The following is a 17652-nucleotide window of genomic DNA, read 5'->3' on the forward strand; positions in this document are numbered from 1 at the left end:
TTTGATTTTCCCCAAGGGCAGGGCCGACTTTTGTTCATGTCGCGCTTGCTCCAGAGTCTGGGGCACAAGAGGTTCTCAGTGAAAGCGAAATGAACGGATGAACAAGCCACAGGTGACGATGTGCGGGAAGAAACACGGGCACAATCCCAAATCTCTGCCCAGCTAGGATGGAGATGATTTTTCCTCGTTAAAACGGATCCACCACCTTTAAAAGCTGTCACTTAGAAATTGATTTTACAATTCCTTCTGATATTTCAGCCCCAATATTCGGTAGAGTCCCCGGATCACTGCCAGATCCGTTGCAAGTGGCTGCTGTGAGGCAGAAATCCTCCTCCGCGGCCCTGCTTTGCAGCAAGGTCACCCAACTGCCTGATAAGGAGTCCAGGGACCCGCCGCGAGCGGGACTGCGGGGAACAGCGCCGGGCACGCCGCGTGGCGCCCCAGGCCCGCCCGCCCTTCCTGGCTGGGTATGAACGCCAGACGCGCCCGCGCGCGGCGACCCCGGGCTTCCTCGCGTTCCCGTGCCTTCCTGCTCCCCTACGGCAGCGGCACGCCGGGGCCTAGAGGACCCGGGAAGGGGCCCTCCCCCCCGAGCCAGGCCTTCAGCCGTGTCCAGGTCCCCTCGAGTACCCCCGGCTCGCCCAGAGCTCAGCGAGTCCTGTCCTTGGTCTCCCCGCCAGCCTCGCGGCTCCATCGCTGCCGCCGGAGAGGCCCTACGCGAGCCCCTGAAATCCTGCGCCCCCCCATTCGGCGCCTGTGGGCTGGGGCACAACCGTGTCCGTCTCACTGTGCCGTGAGTATCACTGCGAGCGAATGGGGCAAGGACTTAACACAAACTGTTATATTTTTATTTTAAAGATACATTTATGGGTCTCTATCCATATTTTAAATATACACATTTTGTCGATTAAATTAATTCTGATGGCTTGACCTTTAGACGTTGCTCTGCCTGGGCGTTTTATCCCCGTCTCAGGAGACTGGGAGTGCGCGGCTGGGTGCCCAGCAGGGCGCGCCGGCGACCCACCGGCTGCCTCCCCGGCCTACGCCACGTCGGGCCGCGATAGACCGCGCGCTGCCCCCTGCCGGCCAGAGCCGGGGAGGCCCCGGAGGCCGCGGCGCCCGCACCTGGCCGCTGGCGGCCGCTCTAGGAACGCGCGCGGGCTTCTCGGTGGTGGCGTGGGGGCTGCCTAGCGCCATGGACCCGCTCGCCCCAGCCCCGCCCTTCCTCCGCCGCAGTGCAGGAGCCTCCCGGCGGCATCCCCGAGCCAGCCCTGGTTAGCGGGAGCAGCTCTCAGGTTGGTTTCTTGCCCTCTCAGGCCAGCCGGCTCAAGGCCCGGCAAGCTCCGTGCAAACACAGTTGGTGCAAACAAAGGTGCGGCCGCAGGTATCTGAGAGCACAGGAAAAATGAGACCTGTTCCACCCCGAAGGCGCAGCCCAGGGCACGGGAGAGCGCAGAAGGCCCGGAGGGCCGTGGGGTCCCAGAAGGAGAGAGGACTCCGAGAACTGACCCCGAGCTTCAGGGTTGGTGAGGCTCCTTCCCGGGCAGCATGCATTCCACCCACTTTCCTCGCTGCGCAGATGAGGAAGCCGAGGCCCAGGCCCAGCTCCTGATGCGGATATGGGCCTGGAGGCGCCCTCTGATGATAGTTTTTTCCTTGTTATATTTTCAAATGTCTGCCTAGATATTTCCGAAGACTAAATTCTTTAGCCCCGCCTGCGGTGGCCCCCGAATAAAGGAAACAAACAAATGCCGTGTAAAGACTAACCTCCTAGAGCGGAACTGCCTGGCTCAAGGGCACGGGCGTTTTCTAAGGCGTTGGGGGCAACGGGGCCAGACGATTCTCTCGAAGGTCGGCCGTCTCCCTGGTTCTGTGTGGGGAGCAGGCAGGGAGGCCCCGCTCCGTGGGCCGGCGGGAAGGCTGCAAGCTCGGGTGCATTTGAGGGTCGCGTGCCTCCGTGTGCGTGCTGCGTGCCCTATTGTGGGGCCTCACTCCTAACAGGTTGGAGGGCTGTGGGAGCACTTGGCAGCCTGGGGATATTTTGAAAAAGTAAATTTGATCATGGTCTTCTCTTGCTTGGGCGGTTCCCCACTGCTCTTAAAGTCCAAAATCTCCTCAGACTGCCTTTTGGCCCTGTCCTGGGTTCCTGGAACAAAGAGCCACAGACTGGGTGGCTTTAAACAACAGAAATGGATTCTCACAGTTCTGGAGGCCAGAGGGCCAAGATCAAGGTGTGGTCTGGCTCAGTTCTTAGCGGAGGCTCTGAGGGACACTCGTCCCAAGCCACTGTCCCATGCCCCTCTCCTGGCTTCACAGTGGATGCAGCGTGGCTGCATCACTTGGCCTGCTCCCTGTGTCTCTTCTCTTCTGATGAGGGTTAGCAGTCATATTGGACCGACGGCCCAGCCTGCTCCAGGATGACCTCGTTTTAATGCGATGACCCTATTTCCAAATAAGATCACCTTCTGAGGTTCTTGGAAGGACATGAACTTTGGGGAGACCCTACTCAGTCCACACAGGCTGCCTCCCAGACTCCAGCACCCTGAACTCTCTGCTCTTGGCACTCACTGCCTCAGGCTTCACCCATGCTGTCCAGCTTCCCGTGCCACTCATCTCCCAGCTAACTTTCCTTCCTCCTGCGCGGTGCTGTGGGAACATCACTCCCTCAGAGTCCCTCTGGAACTCCCCAGCTTAGGGTAACTAAGGCCTCTGGAACTCCCCAGCTTAGGGTAACTAAGGCCTCTGGAACTCCCCAGCTCAGGGTAACTAAGCCTTCTGGAACACTCCAGCTTAGGGTAACTGTGCTGCCTACTCTCCGCTTCCCTTTCTGGGCTCACAGCACTTAAGACGTTATCATTCAAGTGACACCGCGCGACCATGGATGTTCATGTGTGCCTCCTCCACTCATCTGTGCTCCTCAAGGGCAGAAACCAGGTCGACTGGATGAACAATAACCTTAAATGCATGGCCAAAGGGGCTTACAAACTGACCCAGGAAGCCCGTGTCCACAGGACAGACCCGCGATGACGAAGACCTGTACCAAGCCCACTACAGAGTCTCTCATGAAGTTCTCAGAGACGTGCCCCTGCCCGTGGGAGGGAGATCCAAATTCAGACTCCACTCTCCCCGAGATGGCACAGGAAACAAATGCCATCTCCTGACCCGGCTCATGGGGCCCTCCATGACCTGACCCTACCCCACCTCCCTCACCTCCAAGTGGAATCGCTGTCCTGCTCTGCCCCCTCTGCTGGCCTTGTTCTTGCTTCATCCTGCTAAGCTACTCCAAGTGGGTCATTCTATCCAAGGCCTGAGATCCTCTGCATCCAGAATTTTAGTTATTTTTATCTCCTTATTTTTTGAAACAGGATCTGATTCTGTCACCTAGAATGAAGTGTAGTGGCACGATCATAGCTCACCGCAGCCTCAACTCCCCAGGCTCAACTGATCCTCCAGCTTCAGCCTCCACAGTAGCTGAGACTATAGGTGCATGACACCATGCCTGGATAATTTTTTTTTTAATCTTTTGTACAGATGAGGTTTCGTCACGTTACCCAGGCTGATTTTGAACTCCTGTGCTCAAGTGATCTGCCCACCTCAGCCTCCCACAGGGCTGGGATTGCAGGTGTGAGCACCCACAGGCATCCAGATTTTTATTCACTGGTTTCTTACCATTCAGATTTCCACTCCAATCATTGTTTCCTGACCATCCCTCCTGTCTTCCATCAGAATACCCTGCTTTATTTTCCTGTAGTGTTTTTAATATCTGTGATGATTTCATTCATTCCTTATTTTGCTTGACTGTCACCCTGCACCTCTGGGAATGTAGCCCCTTGGATGCAGGGCCTTGATACTTTGCCTCATTCACTCCTGAGTCCTCAGTGTGTAGACTAGACCCTGGAACATAGTGTATTTGTTGAATGACTGGATGAGTCACTTAGTCCCCCTGAATCTGTTTCTTCAGGTATAAAATGGAGCCAATCTTAATTACTTCCTAGGGTATAACAATTGCACCTGCCTCAGAGAGTTATGAGGATTCTGTGGGATAGTGTATATGAGCCTCAACATAAACACTTAGCACACGTGAGCCACTATTCCTAGCTCAGATTCACCCATCCTCACATGGAGAAGGCAGGACTGGGAATGAGGTGGTAATTGTCAGATCCCAGTGATAACTCTCTGTTCCTCCAGTTATCCAACCGTTACTATAAAAGATGGAAGAAGTGCAGTATTGTGGGAAAAGCCCTGGACTTGGACAGAGAGGTCTTGTAATTGAATTCCTTGGAAATTTTCTGAGGCTGTGTCCTCCTATGCAAAATGGAAATATTCCTATAAAAGCATAAATGAGGCTAGGCATGGTGGCTCATACTTGTAATTCTAGTACTTTAGGATACTGAGGCAGGAGGACTGCTTGAGCCCAGGAGTTCAAGACCAGCCTGGTCAACAGAGCAAGACCTTGTCTCTAAAAAACAAAACAAAACAAAAAATTAGTCCTAGCTACTTGGGAGGCTGAGATAGGAGGATCGCTTAAGGGCAGGAGTTTGAGGTTACGGTGAGCCATGTTTGTGCCACTGCCCTCCTGAGCAACAGAGCAAGCCTTGGTTCAAAAAAAAAAAAAAAAAAAACAACTTGACTGAGTACATTGTGTGTAAATTATAAAGCACTTATTTCCCAAATTAGCATTCCTTGGGATTCGTTTTTTTGTCTTAATTAAGCAATTATGTATTAATTATGTCAAAAGGAAATGATATTGCTTGTAATTACTAGAAGAGATATGCTTACATTTGTAATATGGGTTTTTCTGATTTTCAAACTGATACATTTTATTGCAGAAAATGTGAATATAGAGGAATATAAAGAAAAACATTCTAAAATCACCCATAACCTCCGTATCCATGTTTTAGTCTTCACATGGGTGCCCTGGAACAAACCGTGCAAGTGAAGGGCATCCTCATGGAACTGAGATGCACTGGGGTGGATGATCCAGGAAACTGACAGGTAGGTGGCTTCCTGGAAGGCCATGGAAAGGACCTGCGCCTGTTCCATGTGCTGATCCTTATTTGACTGAGTCCTAGGAGTGGCTTGAATGGGAGGGAGGGCACAAGAAGGGGCTATGGACCTATATATGACATTTAACTATCGATTAAGAGCTTCCAGTTTGAATTGAGGTGCTTCTGGGGGCTCTTAAACTTAAAAAATAATTTCAGCTGGGTGCAGTGGCTCAGCACTTTGGGAGACCAAGACAGGTAGGTCATGAGGTCAGGTGATTGAGACCATCCTGGCCAACATGGAGAAACCCCATCTCTACTAAAAATAAATTTTGAAAAAATTAGCTGGACATGGTGGCACACACCTGTAATCCCAGCTACTCGGGAGGTTGAGGCAGGAGAATCACTTGAACCCAGGAGGGGGAGATTGCAGTGAGCTGAGATTGCGCCACTGCACTCCAGCCTGGCAGCAGAGCGAGAATCTGTCTCAAATAATAATAACAATAATAATTTTGTAGTGGTTTCGGAAAATAGAACAATTACTGAAAATACAAAAAAGTATAAAGAAGAAGTAGTCACCAACAATCTCACCATAGAACTCTTATTTGTTCAAAATATTTCCGTTTGGCTTTTTGTTTGGTTGACTCTATTTATTTTTACCTTTGAGATAATTCCCCCTCTCATTTAACATCGTGATTCCCAACCATGGCTGCACACAGGAATCCCCTGACAGTGCAAGCTCTCAGTATCTGATATCACCCTAGATATTCTGATTCACCTGACCTGCCCCCTCCTACCTGCATTAGTAGTTTTACAACTCCCCAGGCAATTCTTAGGTAGAGTCAGAATTCAGAATCACTGACTTAACGTGTAATTCACATTTTCTTGTGAGTTATATCAAACATTTTAAAGAGCTGCATCGTTTTCTATCATGCAGATATGCCATAGTTTCTGAACTACCTCTTTAATATTAGGCATTTCATTTTTTTTTCTTTCTTTTTTTTTTTTAGACAGGGTCTCACTCTGGCCCAGGCTACAGTGCTGTGGTGTGATCTTGGCTCACTGCAACCTCCACCTCCTGGGTTCAAGCGATTCTCCTGCCTCAGCCTCCTGAGTAGCTGGGATTACAGGCACACACCACCACAGGCCAGCTAATTTTTGTATTTTTAGTAGAGACAGGGATTCAACATATTGGTCAGGCTGGTCTCAAATTCCTGACCTTAGGTGATCTACCCCCCTCAGCCTCCCAAAGTGCTGGGATTACAGGTGTGAGCCACTGCGTCCTGCTATCTATTTGCTTAAATTTTTAAATAACACTTAAGAGCACTTAAATATCTTTGAGCCAACGTTGTCCATATTTCATATATTGGGCTGGGTTCATAAAAATAAAATTACTACTAGGTCAAAGGGAATTGTTTTAACTTTTCTCTTATTTTATACTGCATTTCCTCTCGAGAAAGACTGTACCAAGGCCAGGTGCGGTGGCTCAGGCCTGTAATCCCAGGACTTTTGGAGGCTGAGATGGGTGGATTGTTTGCTTGAGGTCAGGAGTTGGAGACCAGCCCGGCCAACATGGTGAAATAATTTTTCTACTAAAATACAAAAAAATCGCCAGATGTGGTAGCAAGCACCTGTAATCCTAGCTACTTGGGGAGGCTGAGGCTGAGAATCTCAGCTCACTGCAACCCAGATGGTGGAGGTTGCAGTGAGCCAAGTTTGCTGCACTCCAGTGTGGGCAACAGAGCAAGACACCATCTCAAAAAAAAAATAAAAATAAAAATAAAAAATTGTACCAGTTTGCAGGCCTAAAATAGTACTGGTCTTACCATACCCTTGCCAGTATGAGGATTCTATTTTAATTTTTGTCCATTTCAATACAGGAAAAATGTTAAATGGCTTTGTTTTCATTTGTACATCTTTGGTTTTACTAAGATTTATTTTGACTTACTGAGATAATATTTATCCTTGTCTACCAACTACTATTTCCTTTTGTGAATTGTCTTTTGATGGCCTTTGCTAATATATGTGGGACGGACATTAATTTGTAATATTTTGACTGTCATACATGATATAAATATTTTCCCAACTCGGTGTTAACCTTTTGGTTTTGTGTTGGAGATCGAATGCTTGTTCCTAGGTACTGCATTCAGACAAAAAGTTTCTCAGCAAGGCAATTTTACTTTCTGCAAAAAGGGTGCTGTCTGTCAGCAATCTTGCCACAAAAACACAATGAACAAAAGAAAGGCAAGCATATTTATTTTTAATTTAATTTTATTTTTTTTGAGACAGAGTTTTGCTCTTCTTGCCCAGGCTGGAGTGCAGTGGCGAAATCTTGGCTTACTGCAGACTCTGCCTCGAGGGTTCAAGTGATTCTCCTGCCTCAGCCTCCTGAGTAGTTGAGATTACAGGCATGCACCACCACACCCAAATAATTTTTTGTATTTTTAGTAAAGATGAGGTTTCACTATACTGGTCAGGCTGGTCTCGAACTCCTGACCTCGGGTGATCTGCCCGCCTCGGCAGACATATTTATTCTTTATGAATTGGATCTACTGCTGTGTCTGACCTCTGTTGGTTGAAGCTGGACCTCATAATCTAAACTTGATTGGCTAACAACTTAAAACTTTTCTGAATAGATAAAGGCAATGACTAATAAAGGAAAAGAGGAAGTTTAAATAAGGAAGGGAGAGGAAGCTGCTTGCGAACGGACTTAGAAAAGTAATAACATAAATATCTTGGTTAAAGTACAAGAACATAGAATGTACTTGTTCTTTTATATCTAACAGTTACATAGAATAGGGCTTAACAAAGACTTACTAGTAAAAAGTCTTGAAGGCCTTGAAGAAAGTTAGTCTTTAAAAGAGACTATTATTTGTAACATTTATTATTATTATTCTTTAACAAGAAGGGGAACTTTGAAGAGGAGCCTTTTACTTTCTGCATTTTGTTTATGTACCTGAACCTAACCTTTAAGGGTATGTAGCCGAATCTATTGGTATTTTCTGTTGGGATTTGTTCCAGTGTGTATTAGAAAGTCCAGACATCAGTTAGATGTAATTTATACTTTCTTATGCTTTTATTTATGTTTGATATTTTATATGTAATAATTTAATCCACCTGGACTTTATTTTGGTCTATAACATGAAGTTTAGTTGCCACTTATTTTTCCCAAATGGCCAACTAGGTCTCCCAGTAGAACGTCTGTAAAGAACTCTTCCTTTCCCCTATGAATCTGTGACGTGTGGGTTGAGTGTTCGGACTTTGGCGCCAGACCACTTGACCCTGCATTTCCACTTACCAAGCATTTGACGTTGGGTAGCTTATTTAACGTCTCCGTGCCTCCGCTTTCTCATCTGTAAAGTTGGGACCGCAATCATAGCGCCTGCTTTACGGAGTCGTTGTGAACATCGCTGCCCTGTAAACGTGAGCTTCTCTTTCATTCAATTCGTGCACGCACTGTGGGGTGCCCCCAGGTCCGCGTTCCAGGTGTTCGGTCCCCGCGCCGAGCCCCTGCTTGTGTCCTGGCAGACGCTGATGTTTAGTGGGGCAGGCTCTCTCCCGCTGCTGTCACTATTTGGTTCTCTTGGCCTCCCTCTCCTATTTTATTTTAGCAAATAAATGGTCTACCTCTTCTTCACTGCCCCAGGCCCTCTGCTTTCATCGCAGATAAGAAGTTAGTTGAAAAAGACCATGTACCATCATCAGATAAAGGCCTTGGAAGGTCTTCGTGGTTTGCGGAGAGGAGAATGGGTGTGGGGGAGGGCCCTGATGACGTCAGAGATCGTGGGAAGAGGACAGAGATGGAGAATAAAGATGAGGAAAGCAAAGAGGGAAAGCGCCCGAAAGGGACGGATAAAGAAAAGGTTCGAGGTGAAGACGGCCCACGGAGTAAACGCGGTGGGCCGGGGCTGGCACCCCCAGAGCTCGGCGGGGCTCCGGGTGGCCTGCGCTTTCTTGTCTAGGTAATGAGAGGGTTCCTGAACTTCTGCTGTGGACAAAGACAGTGACCAAGGCAATCGATCTCCCGAACTCGGGGAAGGAAGTGCGTTGGAGTATGATGGGAAGAGCGCAAAGGCCGGAACTGGGCGCCGGTGAAAAGCACCGCCCAAAGTCTGGACTCCGCAGCGCTGTAGCCAGGCTGCATGTGGTGACTACAAAGGTGTGAATCACGCTCCACTCCAATGGGCGGGGGTATAGCTCAGGGGTAGAGCATTTAACTGCAGATCAAGAGGTCCCTGGTTCAAATCCGGGTGCCCCCTGTACTGTGACTTTTAGAGGTCATCCTGCAGACCTTCTGGAGCTGTAATATGGGGCTTCCTTTACCCTCACACTCCCAAAGAGTGGTTGATGGAGTTTCCCATCCCACATTTATTGTGACCCACACGGGGGTCAGCCAGGGCTCTTGGCTTGGAGAAAGGTGTAGTAAAGCCCCGCGGGTTTCCTGGCTTTGGTGGTGCCGCCCATCTCACGCACCTGCACTCCTGGAGCCACAGTCAGGTTCCCAGCCACCTGTATTGTTCAAGCATGGATGATCTGGAGAGGACACTGGGATGCTAAATTATATGCTTTTTGGAAATTTTTATTTTTTGACTAACAATTTTGTTTTAGTATTTAGTTTTAGTATTTTGGTAGACAAAATACTGAATAGCTATTCTATTCACTAGCAATTTTCAAAAACGCTTGTAGAAAGTGCATACTACCATAACAAAATATTTTATTATACTAAACCAGCTCTGTCACAAAATAATTTAGTTTGTTTTCATATACATGACGTAAAAAAAAAAAAAAAAAAAAAACCCTCACGCTTTATCTGAATTGGTAGACGATCCCAGCCTGTCTGGATGGATTTGTGACTTGTGTGTACACCACATCTGGTTCCAACTACATCCTGCTGAATCGTCTTAGCATTTACTAAAAGAACATTGTTCTTATCACAGCGCTGTACTCCCGAAATTGCACCCTTGTATTGTTGCTGCACAGAGTTCTACCTTCAATACTGCACTTTTAAACCGAGTACACCAGCATTCACAATGATGCCAACGGTTTCACCTTTTATAAAATGAACTTCCGGCCGGGCACGGGTCTCACGCCTGTAATCCCAGCACTTTGGGAGGGTGAGGTTAGTGGATCATCTGAGGTTGGGAGTTCGAGACCAGCCTGACCAATATGGAGAAACCCCATCTCTACTCAAAACACCAAATTAGCCAGGTGTGGTGGTGCATGCCAGTCATCCTAGCTAATCAGGAGGCCGAGGCAGGAGAATTGCTTGAATCTGGAAGGCAGAGGTTGCGGTGAGCCTCATCATTGCACTCCAGCCTGGGAAACAGGAGTGAAACTCCGTCTCAAAAAAAATAAGAAAAAAGAATGAACTTCCAAAAGCTTTAGTTCCATTAATTAGATGCTGGGACTACAGACCTGAAAGGGGATTGTCCTCAATAACAGATTTGTGTTCACTTTTTAATGATGGCCTTGTAGTTCTTCAGCTTCATGAATCACCAGCTTACCGACTCATTATTCTGCAGGATGTTTTCCTCAGAAAGGTTCATCTCCACTGGCTGGTGGGAAGGTGCACAGGAAGGAGAAGAAAGTCAAAGCAGGGTATTCCCTGCTCCTCCTGAGGTGTGAGATTGAGATTCTGGAGCGGAAATAAAAACTTTGGAGTCATGGTCTTTTTTTTTTTTCCAGGCAGGGTCTTGCTCTGTTGCCTAGACAGGAGCGTCACAGCATGATCATGGTTCGCTGCAGCCTCGACCACCTGGACTCAAGCAGTCCTCCCACCTCAGTCTCCAGAGGACCTGAGACTACAGGTGATTTCTTTTTATTTTTCAAGGATTTTTTTTTTTTAATTTTAGGTTTGGGTGTACATGTGAAGGTTTGTTACATACACAAACACACTTCACAGGGGTCTGTTGTACGTATTACTGCATCACCCCCATGTTAAACTCAGTACCCAGTAGTGATCTTTTCTGCTCCTCTCCCTCCTCCCACCCTCTCCGCCTCAGGTAGACCCCAGTGTCTGTTGTTATTTCTTCTTTGTATTCATAAGTTCTTATCATTTAGCCCCTACTTTAAGTGAGAACGTGCAGTATTTGTTTAATGTTCCTGACTTAGCTTGCTAAGGATGATGCCTCCAGCTCCATCCATGTTCCTGCAAAAGACATATCATTCTTTTTATGGCTGCATAATATTCCATGGTGTGTATGTACCACATTTTCTTTATCCACTCTATCACTGATAGGCATTTAGGTTGTTTCCATGTCTTTGCTATTGTGAGCAGTGCTACAATCATCATTTGTGTGCATGTATGTGTCTCTATGGTAGAATACTTTACTCTCAGTAATGGGATCAAGCGGTCGTTCTGCTTTGGCTCTTTGAGGAATCACCATACTTCATTCCACAATGGTCGAACTAATTTACACTCCCACTAACAGTGTACAAGGGTTCCTTTTCTCTGCAACCTCTCCAGCATGTTATTCTTTGACTTTTTAATAATAACTATTCTGATTGGTGTGAGATGGTGTCTCATTGTGGTTTTGATTCTGTCACTTAACATTGATTTGGCCCAAGTTGCTTCAATTCCATATGTCACTGTCATTGATGATGGTAGTGGTAGTGGTGATAGTACTACCACAAATAACTTTTAAAATTATCTATATGACATTCTTACAATTTATTTAGAACATTATAAGTGTTCAAAACCATTAGGTATTATCGTGAATGTAGTGTCTTGGCTGTGGCTACACAGGTGAAATATGCTAAGGAGGACGGTCCCTTAGGCCAGCGGGCATAGCTGAGGGGTAGATCATTTGGCTGCAGACCAAGTGGTCCCTGGTTCAAATCTGGGTGCCCTCTATTCCCATGTTTCCTTCCCTTTTTCCTATTGGGTTTTGTGGTAATGTTCCCCTTCCCATTAATGTCACTACGAATTTCAGCTGGAAAACTCACCCCTATGACACCATTAAAGGAATCTGGAGACTACAAAATTAAATTAGGTAGAAAAAAACAGGATGCATATGCTACGCTGTCATTTGTGTTTACAAAAAAGGCAGGAGAAAATATGCCCTAGTCACACGTACAAATGCTCTATGGAAGAATATGTAAGAAACACCAAACGTGGGCTTCCCCCGGTGAGTGGAGTTTTGGTGGCTAAACAAGAGAGAGAATTTTCATGCTTACCTTTTCATTCCTATGGAATATTGTATTGTGTGAATTCTGTGAATTTGGCATTTATTTTTAAAACATACATTTTTTATTGGTTTTTATATTTAAGAGATGCGGCTCTCACTCTGTTGCCCAGGCTGGAGTGCAATGGTGCTGATGGCGGCAGGAGGCAGGCAGGTTTCTAGACAGGAAGGGATGGGTCCCAGATGAAACCCCACCTTCAAGGCAAGATGGACTGAAGCCTGGGGGCCAGGCTGCCAGTTCCCAGTGAAGTCTGCTACCCGAAGTGAAAAAATTTCCTTGATGCCTTTTGGCCAGTCAAGTGGTGCTTTTTCCAAGCCCACCCATGGACCAATCAGCACGCACTTCTTCCATTCGGAGCCCATAAAAATCCCTGGACTCAGCCAGACTCACACACTTGGGATTACCTGCCTGTGGATAGGAGCCGCCTACTTTGGGTTTCCTCTCTGCTGAGAGCGGTTTAGTTGCCCAATAAATCTTATCTCTTTCTAGCTCACCCTCCAGTTGTCCAAGTAGCCTTATTCTTCCTGAACACAGGGCAAGAACTTGGGACCCACCACACAGTGGGAGCAAAAGGAGCTGTAACACTTTCCTGGCCAGCTCACCAAGCTGTGGGCAATGATACACTTCCGGACTGTGGGAGTGAAGAGTGGTAACCCTTTGGAGGCCCAGACCTTGGGATTCCCTAAGCCAGAGCTGTAGCACTATAGCCCTCCCACCCACTGTCAGCAGCGACAGGAGGCAGGGCCAGGCCAGCACAGGAGCCATAGGCCAGAGCTGGGCAATGGGACCAAAAGAGCTATGACACAAATAGGCTGAAATGCTCCTCCAAAACACCCCCACTCCACTTGCCACGCTGCAGTTGATGAGAAGGAGAGAAAAGCTTCGGGCCTCCCCAAGCCAGGACTGTGACATACTGTAACATCCTTTGGGGCTCTATGGTTCCTGGCATCTCTGAGCTTTTGGGCCCAATGCATTCCCCTCCTCCCATTGCAGATGCCTGCAGTGGAAGCTGCTTGCAGTACCTCTGGTCCAGCTGCAGCCTCACACAGAGCTGGCACCTGTGCTAGTGCGAGGCAGGGGATCTGGGCTGGTAGCATGAGCTGAGTGGGTGGAATGAGCTCAGCAGGCACAAGCAAAACTCAAGCAGAGGTGCTGCTGGCCCCAAAAGTTTCTGACCAGTGAAGCAGTACCAAAGTCAACACTGAAAGATCCTGTGACAGCGTGATGAGGGCTCACTGCGAAAGATCCAGTGACAGTGCCATCAGGGCTCACTTCGAAGGGTCCTGTGACAGACGGCATGATCGGGGCTCACTGTGAAGGATCCTGTGACAGCGCGATTGGGGCTCACTTCGAAGGATCCTGTGACAGCGGGATCGGGGCTCACTGCGAAGGATCCTGTGACAGCGGGATCGGGACTCACTGCGAAGGATCCTGTGACAGCGGGATCAGGGCTCACTTCGAAGGATCCTGTGACAGCGGGATCAGGGCTCACTGTGAAGGATCCTGTGACAGCACAATCGGGGCTCTCTGCCACCTCAAAATCCTGGGCTCAAGGGACCCTCTGCCTCAGCTTGCCCAGTATCTGGTACTACAGCTACTGCCACTATGCCTAGCTAAATTTTTTTAAATTAATTTTTTATAGAGACTGGGGTCTTGTTTTGAAACTCCTGGCTTCAAGCAATCCTCCCACCTTGGCCTCCCAAAGTTCTGAGATTACAGGCATGAGCCACTGTGCCCAGCCTAAAATATGCATTTAAAATTTTAAAATAAATCTAATTAAATTAGGTCTCACCCACGAGGACTGCTGGATCTAGATAGAACACACTACTATTTTGGTTTACATTTGAAATTTTCCATAATGAGGGTCTGATTTTGAGGTTCTGATTTAGTTTTCTATCTTATATTAATAGAATTCCCATTGGTGCTTATGGAGAAAACTTTCTTTCCTTACTTTTCTTAGCACCATGGAGACAGGCTGACATTTCCAATAGGAACTCTGCTGAAAAACAAGGATAAGCAAGGAAAGAAGGCACACTCAGAACCAGTCACCAACACAGGGCTAGGTGACAAATGTCCTTAGATACCTTAGCTGCTCTGCAGGTAGGTTCCTGCCTGAGGGATGGGCTTTATGGTTTATCTTGCCCCAAGATTTTTAAAACAGAAAAGTGCTTACCTCCAGTTTCTCCAAGGACCCCCCAACTTTTGTTCTGGGATGGTGATACTCCTGGAACCTGAAGATAGGTCACTTGAATATAACATCAGCCCATGAAAACGAAACTAGAATCAGCAGGCACTGGGTGGGATTGGAGTCAGCAGAAGTGACCCAGAGACATGTTTATGCAAAGGAACAACCAAAGTGACTTCTTCAAACTGAAGAAGAAATTATTCTTCAAACAAGAATTTCCCCCAATACATCCTTTATGACTTAAGTTCAATGACAGCTTGCATTTGATGGTAAAAGATTTTCTCCATGGCCTGAATTGAGACCATTGGAAAGCACCAGGCAGTGGGAGCAGTGACCAACTGATGGCTGCTCTGGTGCATCCCATGTCCAGGCACATGGGCAGCATGCCTCGTCTGTGTCAGAGCGGGGAACGAATGTGTTTGATGCTGCATGGGACTCCGAGGCAGCAGGAAACCAGAATGTTCCATACTCACATGTAGTCAAGATGATGTGGAGAGCCTAAAACCTATCCCCATCTCCAATGCTGTGGCACTCCGAAAGCCACTGCAGAATTTAGGGACAACATGGGGGAAATATTGGAGGGATTTATAGTTGAGTCATTACCTTTCTGTTGCCCAGCAGGACAGGACACAAAATAGAAATCAAGTTGTATCTGTAAAAGAATAAGGTCACAAATCCTCTACTCCTCAAGTTGTGGACTGACATTTGGACACACATAGCGGATCACAGAGCCAAGACACTGGTAGTGACAACAGGTGCGTAGGTCCAGGAGACTGAGCGACAGGACTCAGGGACCTGCTAGAGATGAGCAAGGAGTCACTGAGGGTCTCAGTTTGGTGGATGTGCAATTTTGCCCTCTAGAGGGGGGACGATACTTTGGAACAAGAATCACTCATAATAATTTTCTATGACCTGAGAAAATCCCCTTAAGAGCCTTCAATTCCATCTGCTGTGATTGCAGCTTCACTAAGCAACCTTCTGATGGCTCTTAGTTTCCCAGGTAACCTGAAGGGCATTCTGTCTTATTATCTATCAGTCTTCAAGAGTCTAATTAGGGCTGCCTCGAGAGCCTGGTCAAATTAGGTTGCAACTACAAGTTCAACTGCAAACCTGAGGCCCAAGCTCCATACCGACAACCACACTGAGGTTCTGCCAGTCCAGGATTTCTGGACGCCTTTCTGAAGCCAATCATTAGCACCCCAGTAAGGAGCAGACTGACTGCTGTGACCCAGCAAGTACCACTGTGGGGAAGGATAGGGAGAGAGCCTATTGGAGCCACTGGAGGTGGAATTACTGTTGGGATTCGCTGTTGTGAGCCACTCCACTGAGCTCCTGGACTCTGAGACTTTCACTTTGAGGAGTCAATCCTGGGACGTCCCTCTCTGGAGACCTCTTACACGTTTTGATGATAATATTTATTATTATTTGCTTCTAGGTATTTCTAATTTTTGTTATTTTTTCTTTGATCCACGAGGAATTTAGAAGTGGTTCAATTTTTATCAAAGCAGACAGGATTATTTACAAGCTCTTTGTTACAAATTTCTGCCTTTACTACATGTTGTCAGAGAATGAGGTTTATATTATGCTAATTCTTTATAATGTATTAAAATTAGACTTGAAATATGGTCAATTTCTATAAATGTTCTATTTGTGCTTGAAAATGTACATTTATTATTGTTTCTGTTTTCGTTTTTAAGATGGAGTTTTGCTCTTTTTGTCTAGGCTGGAATGCAACGGCACAATCTCAACTCACTGCAACTTCTGCCTCCCGGGTTCAAGTGACTCATGCCTCAGCCTCCCGAGTAGCTGAGATTACAGGCACCCGCCACCATGCCTGGCTAATTTTATATTTTTAGTAGAGACAGGGTTTCACCATAGTGGCCAGGCTGGTCTCAAACTCCTGACCTTGGCTGATCTGCCCGCCTCGGCCTCCCTAACTGCTGGGATTACAGGCGTAAGCCACCGCGCCCAATGTCATTATTGCTGAGTACAACTTTTTTTTTTTTTTTTGAGATGGAGTTTCGCTCTTGTCACCCAGGCTGGAGTGCAATGGCACGATCTCGGCTCACCGCAACCTCCGCCTCCTGGGTTCAGGCAATTCTCCTGCCTCAGCCTCCTGAGTAGCTGGGATTACAGGCATGCGCCACCATGTCCAGCTAATTTTTTTTTGTATTTTTAGTAGAGACAGGGTTTCACCACTTTGACCAGGATGATCTCGATCTCTTGACCTTCTGATCCACCCGCCTCGGCCTCCCACGTGCTGCGATTACAGGCGTGAGCCACCGCACCCGGCCGAGTACAACATTTTATGTATATATTATGCTATAGATGTGTCTATTAAATTAAGGTTATCATTGACATTATTTAAATCTTTAAAATCCTCATTTTTGTCTGCTTAAATTAACAATTAATGAGAAAGCTATATTAAAACCTCTCTGTATTATTTAATTTATTTATTTATTTTTAGACAAGGTGTTACTATGTCTCCCAGGCTGGAGTGCAGTGGCACAATCCTGGCTCACTGAAGCCTCAGCCTCCTGGGCTCAAGTGATTCTCATGCTGCAGCCTCCCAAGTAGCTAGGACTACAGGGACGCATCACCATGCCCAGCTAATTTTTAAATTTTTTTGTAGAGATGGGGTCTTGTCATGTAGCCCAGGCTGGTCTGGAACTGCTGGGCTCAAGTGATCCTCCCACCTCGGTCTCCCAAAGTGCTGGAATTACAGGCATGAGCCACTGCACCCAGCCAGTTTATTGTTAAAGCAAGTATTTGGCTTCACCTTGTTTTGTTAATGCCCAGATATCTGCATGATTATTAATTTTAAAATAAATGAATAATTATTGTATTATTAGTCTTCTGTTCCATTAATGTTTGTTAGATTAGCCAGATGTTTTAATTTCTTTGCTCACTTCCTTATTTCCGATCATTCATTCCTTCTGCATGCAGTTGTCTTCTTCCTGAAAACACCTCCTTGGAAACTTACTTTAGATTGGGCACAGGGGCTCACACCTATAATCCTAGCACTTTGGTAGACTGAGGCAGGAGGATCGCTTGAGCCCAGGAGTTTGAGACCAGCCTGGGCAACATAGTGAAACTGTCGCTACAAAAAAAAAAAATTAGCTGGCATGGTGGCACACCCTTGTAGTCCCAGCTACTCAAGGGGCTGAGGCAGAAGGCTCATTGGGAGGTCAAGGCCACAGTGAGCCACAATCATGCCACGGCATTCTAGCCTGAGTAAGAGTGAGATCCTGTCTCAAAATAAAATAAAATTTACTTTACTGAGAGTTTGCTGATGGC

At 47.0% G+C, this 17652-nt stretch overlaps 1 protein-coding gene across 6 annotated transcripts in view; it reads left to right on the forward strand.

Moving 5' to 3' along the window:
- Positions 1-400: 400 nt before the first annotated feature.
- The window catches only part of LOC108592918 (uncharacterized), a 27313-nt gene continuing 10061 nt past the window's right edge, over positions 401-17652 (forward strand). The window contains exons 1-4 of one of the 6 annotated variants that reach the window (XM_078343549.1): positions 401-793; positions 4830-4995; positions 10671-10792; positions 16078-17198. In XM_078343549.1, the coding sequence (XP_078199675.1) occupies positions 470-793; positions 4830-4838 (333 nt within the window). In that variant the 5' untranslated portion in view covers positions 401-469 and the 3' untranslated portion in view covers positions 4839-4995; positions 10671-10792; positions 16078-17198. Of the gene's footprint in view, positions 794-1170; positions 1296-4829; positions 4996-10670; positions 10793-12255; positions 16017-16077; positions 17199-17652 lie in introns of those variants that run through there. The other 5 variants (XR_008473446.2, XR_013524164.1, XR_013524165.1 and 2 more) reach the window with 5 other exon arrangements.

Source organism: Callithrix jacchus, chromosome 11 (genome assembly GCF_049354715.1).
Source record: "Callithrix jacchus isolate 240 chromosome 11, calJac240_pri, whole genome shotgun sequence".
Taxonomy (NCBI): Eukaryota; Metazoa; Chordata; class Mammalia; order Primates; family Cebidae; genus Callithrix; species Callithrix jacchus.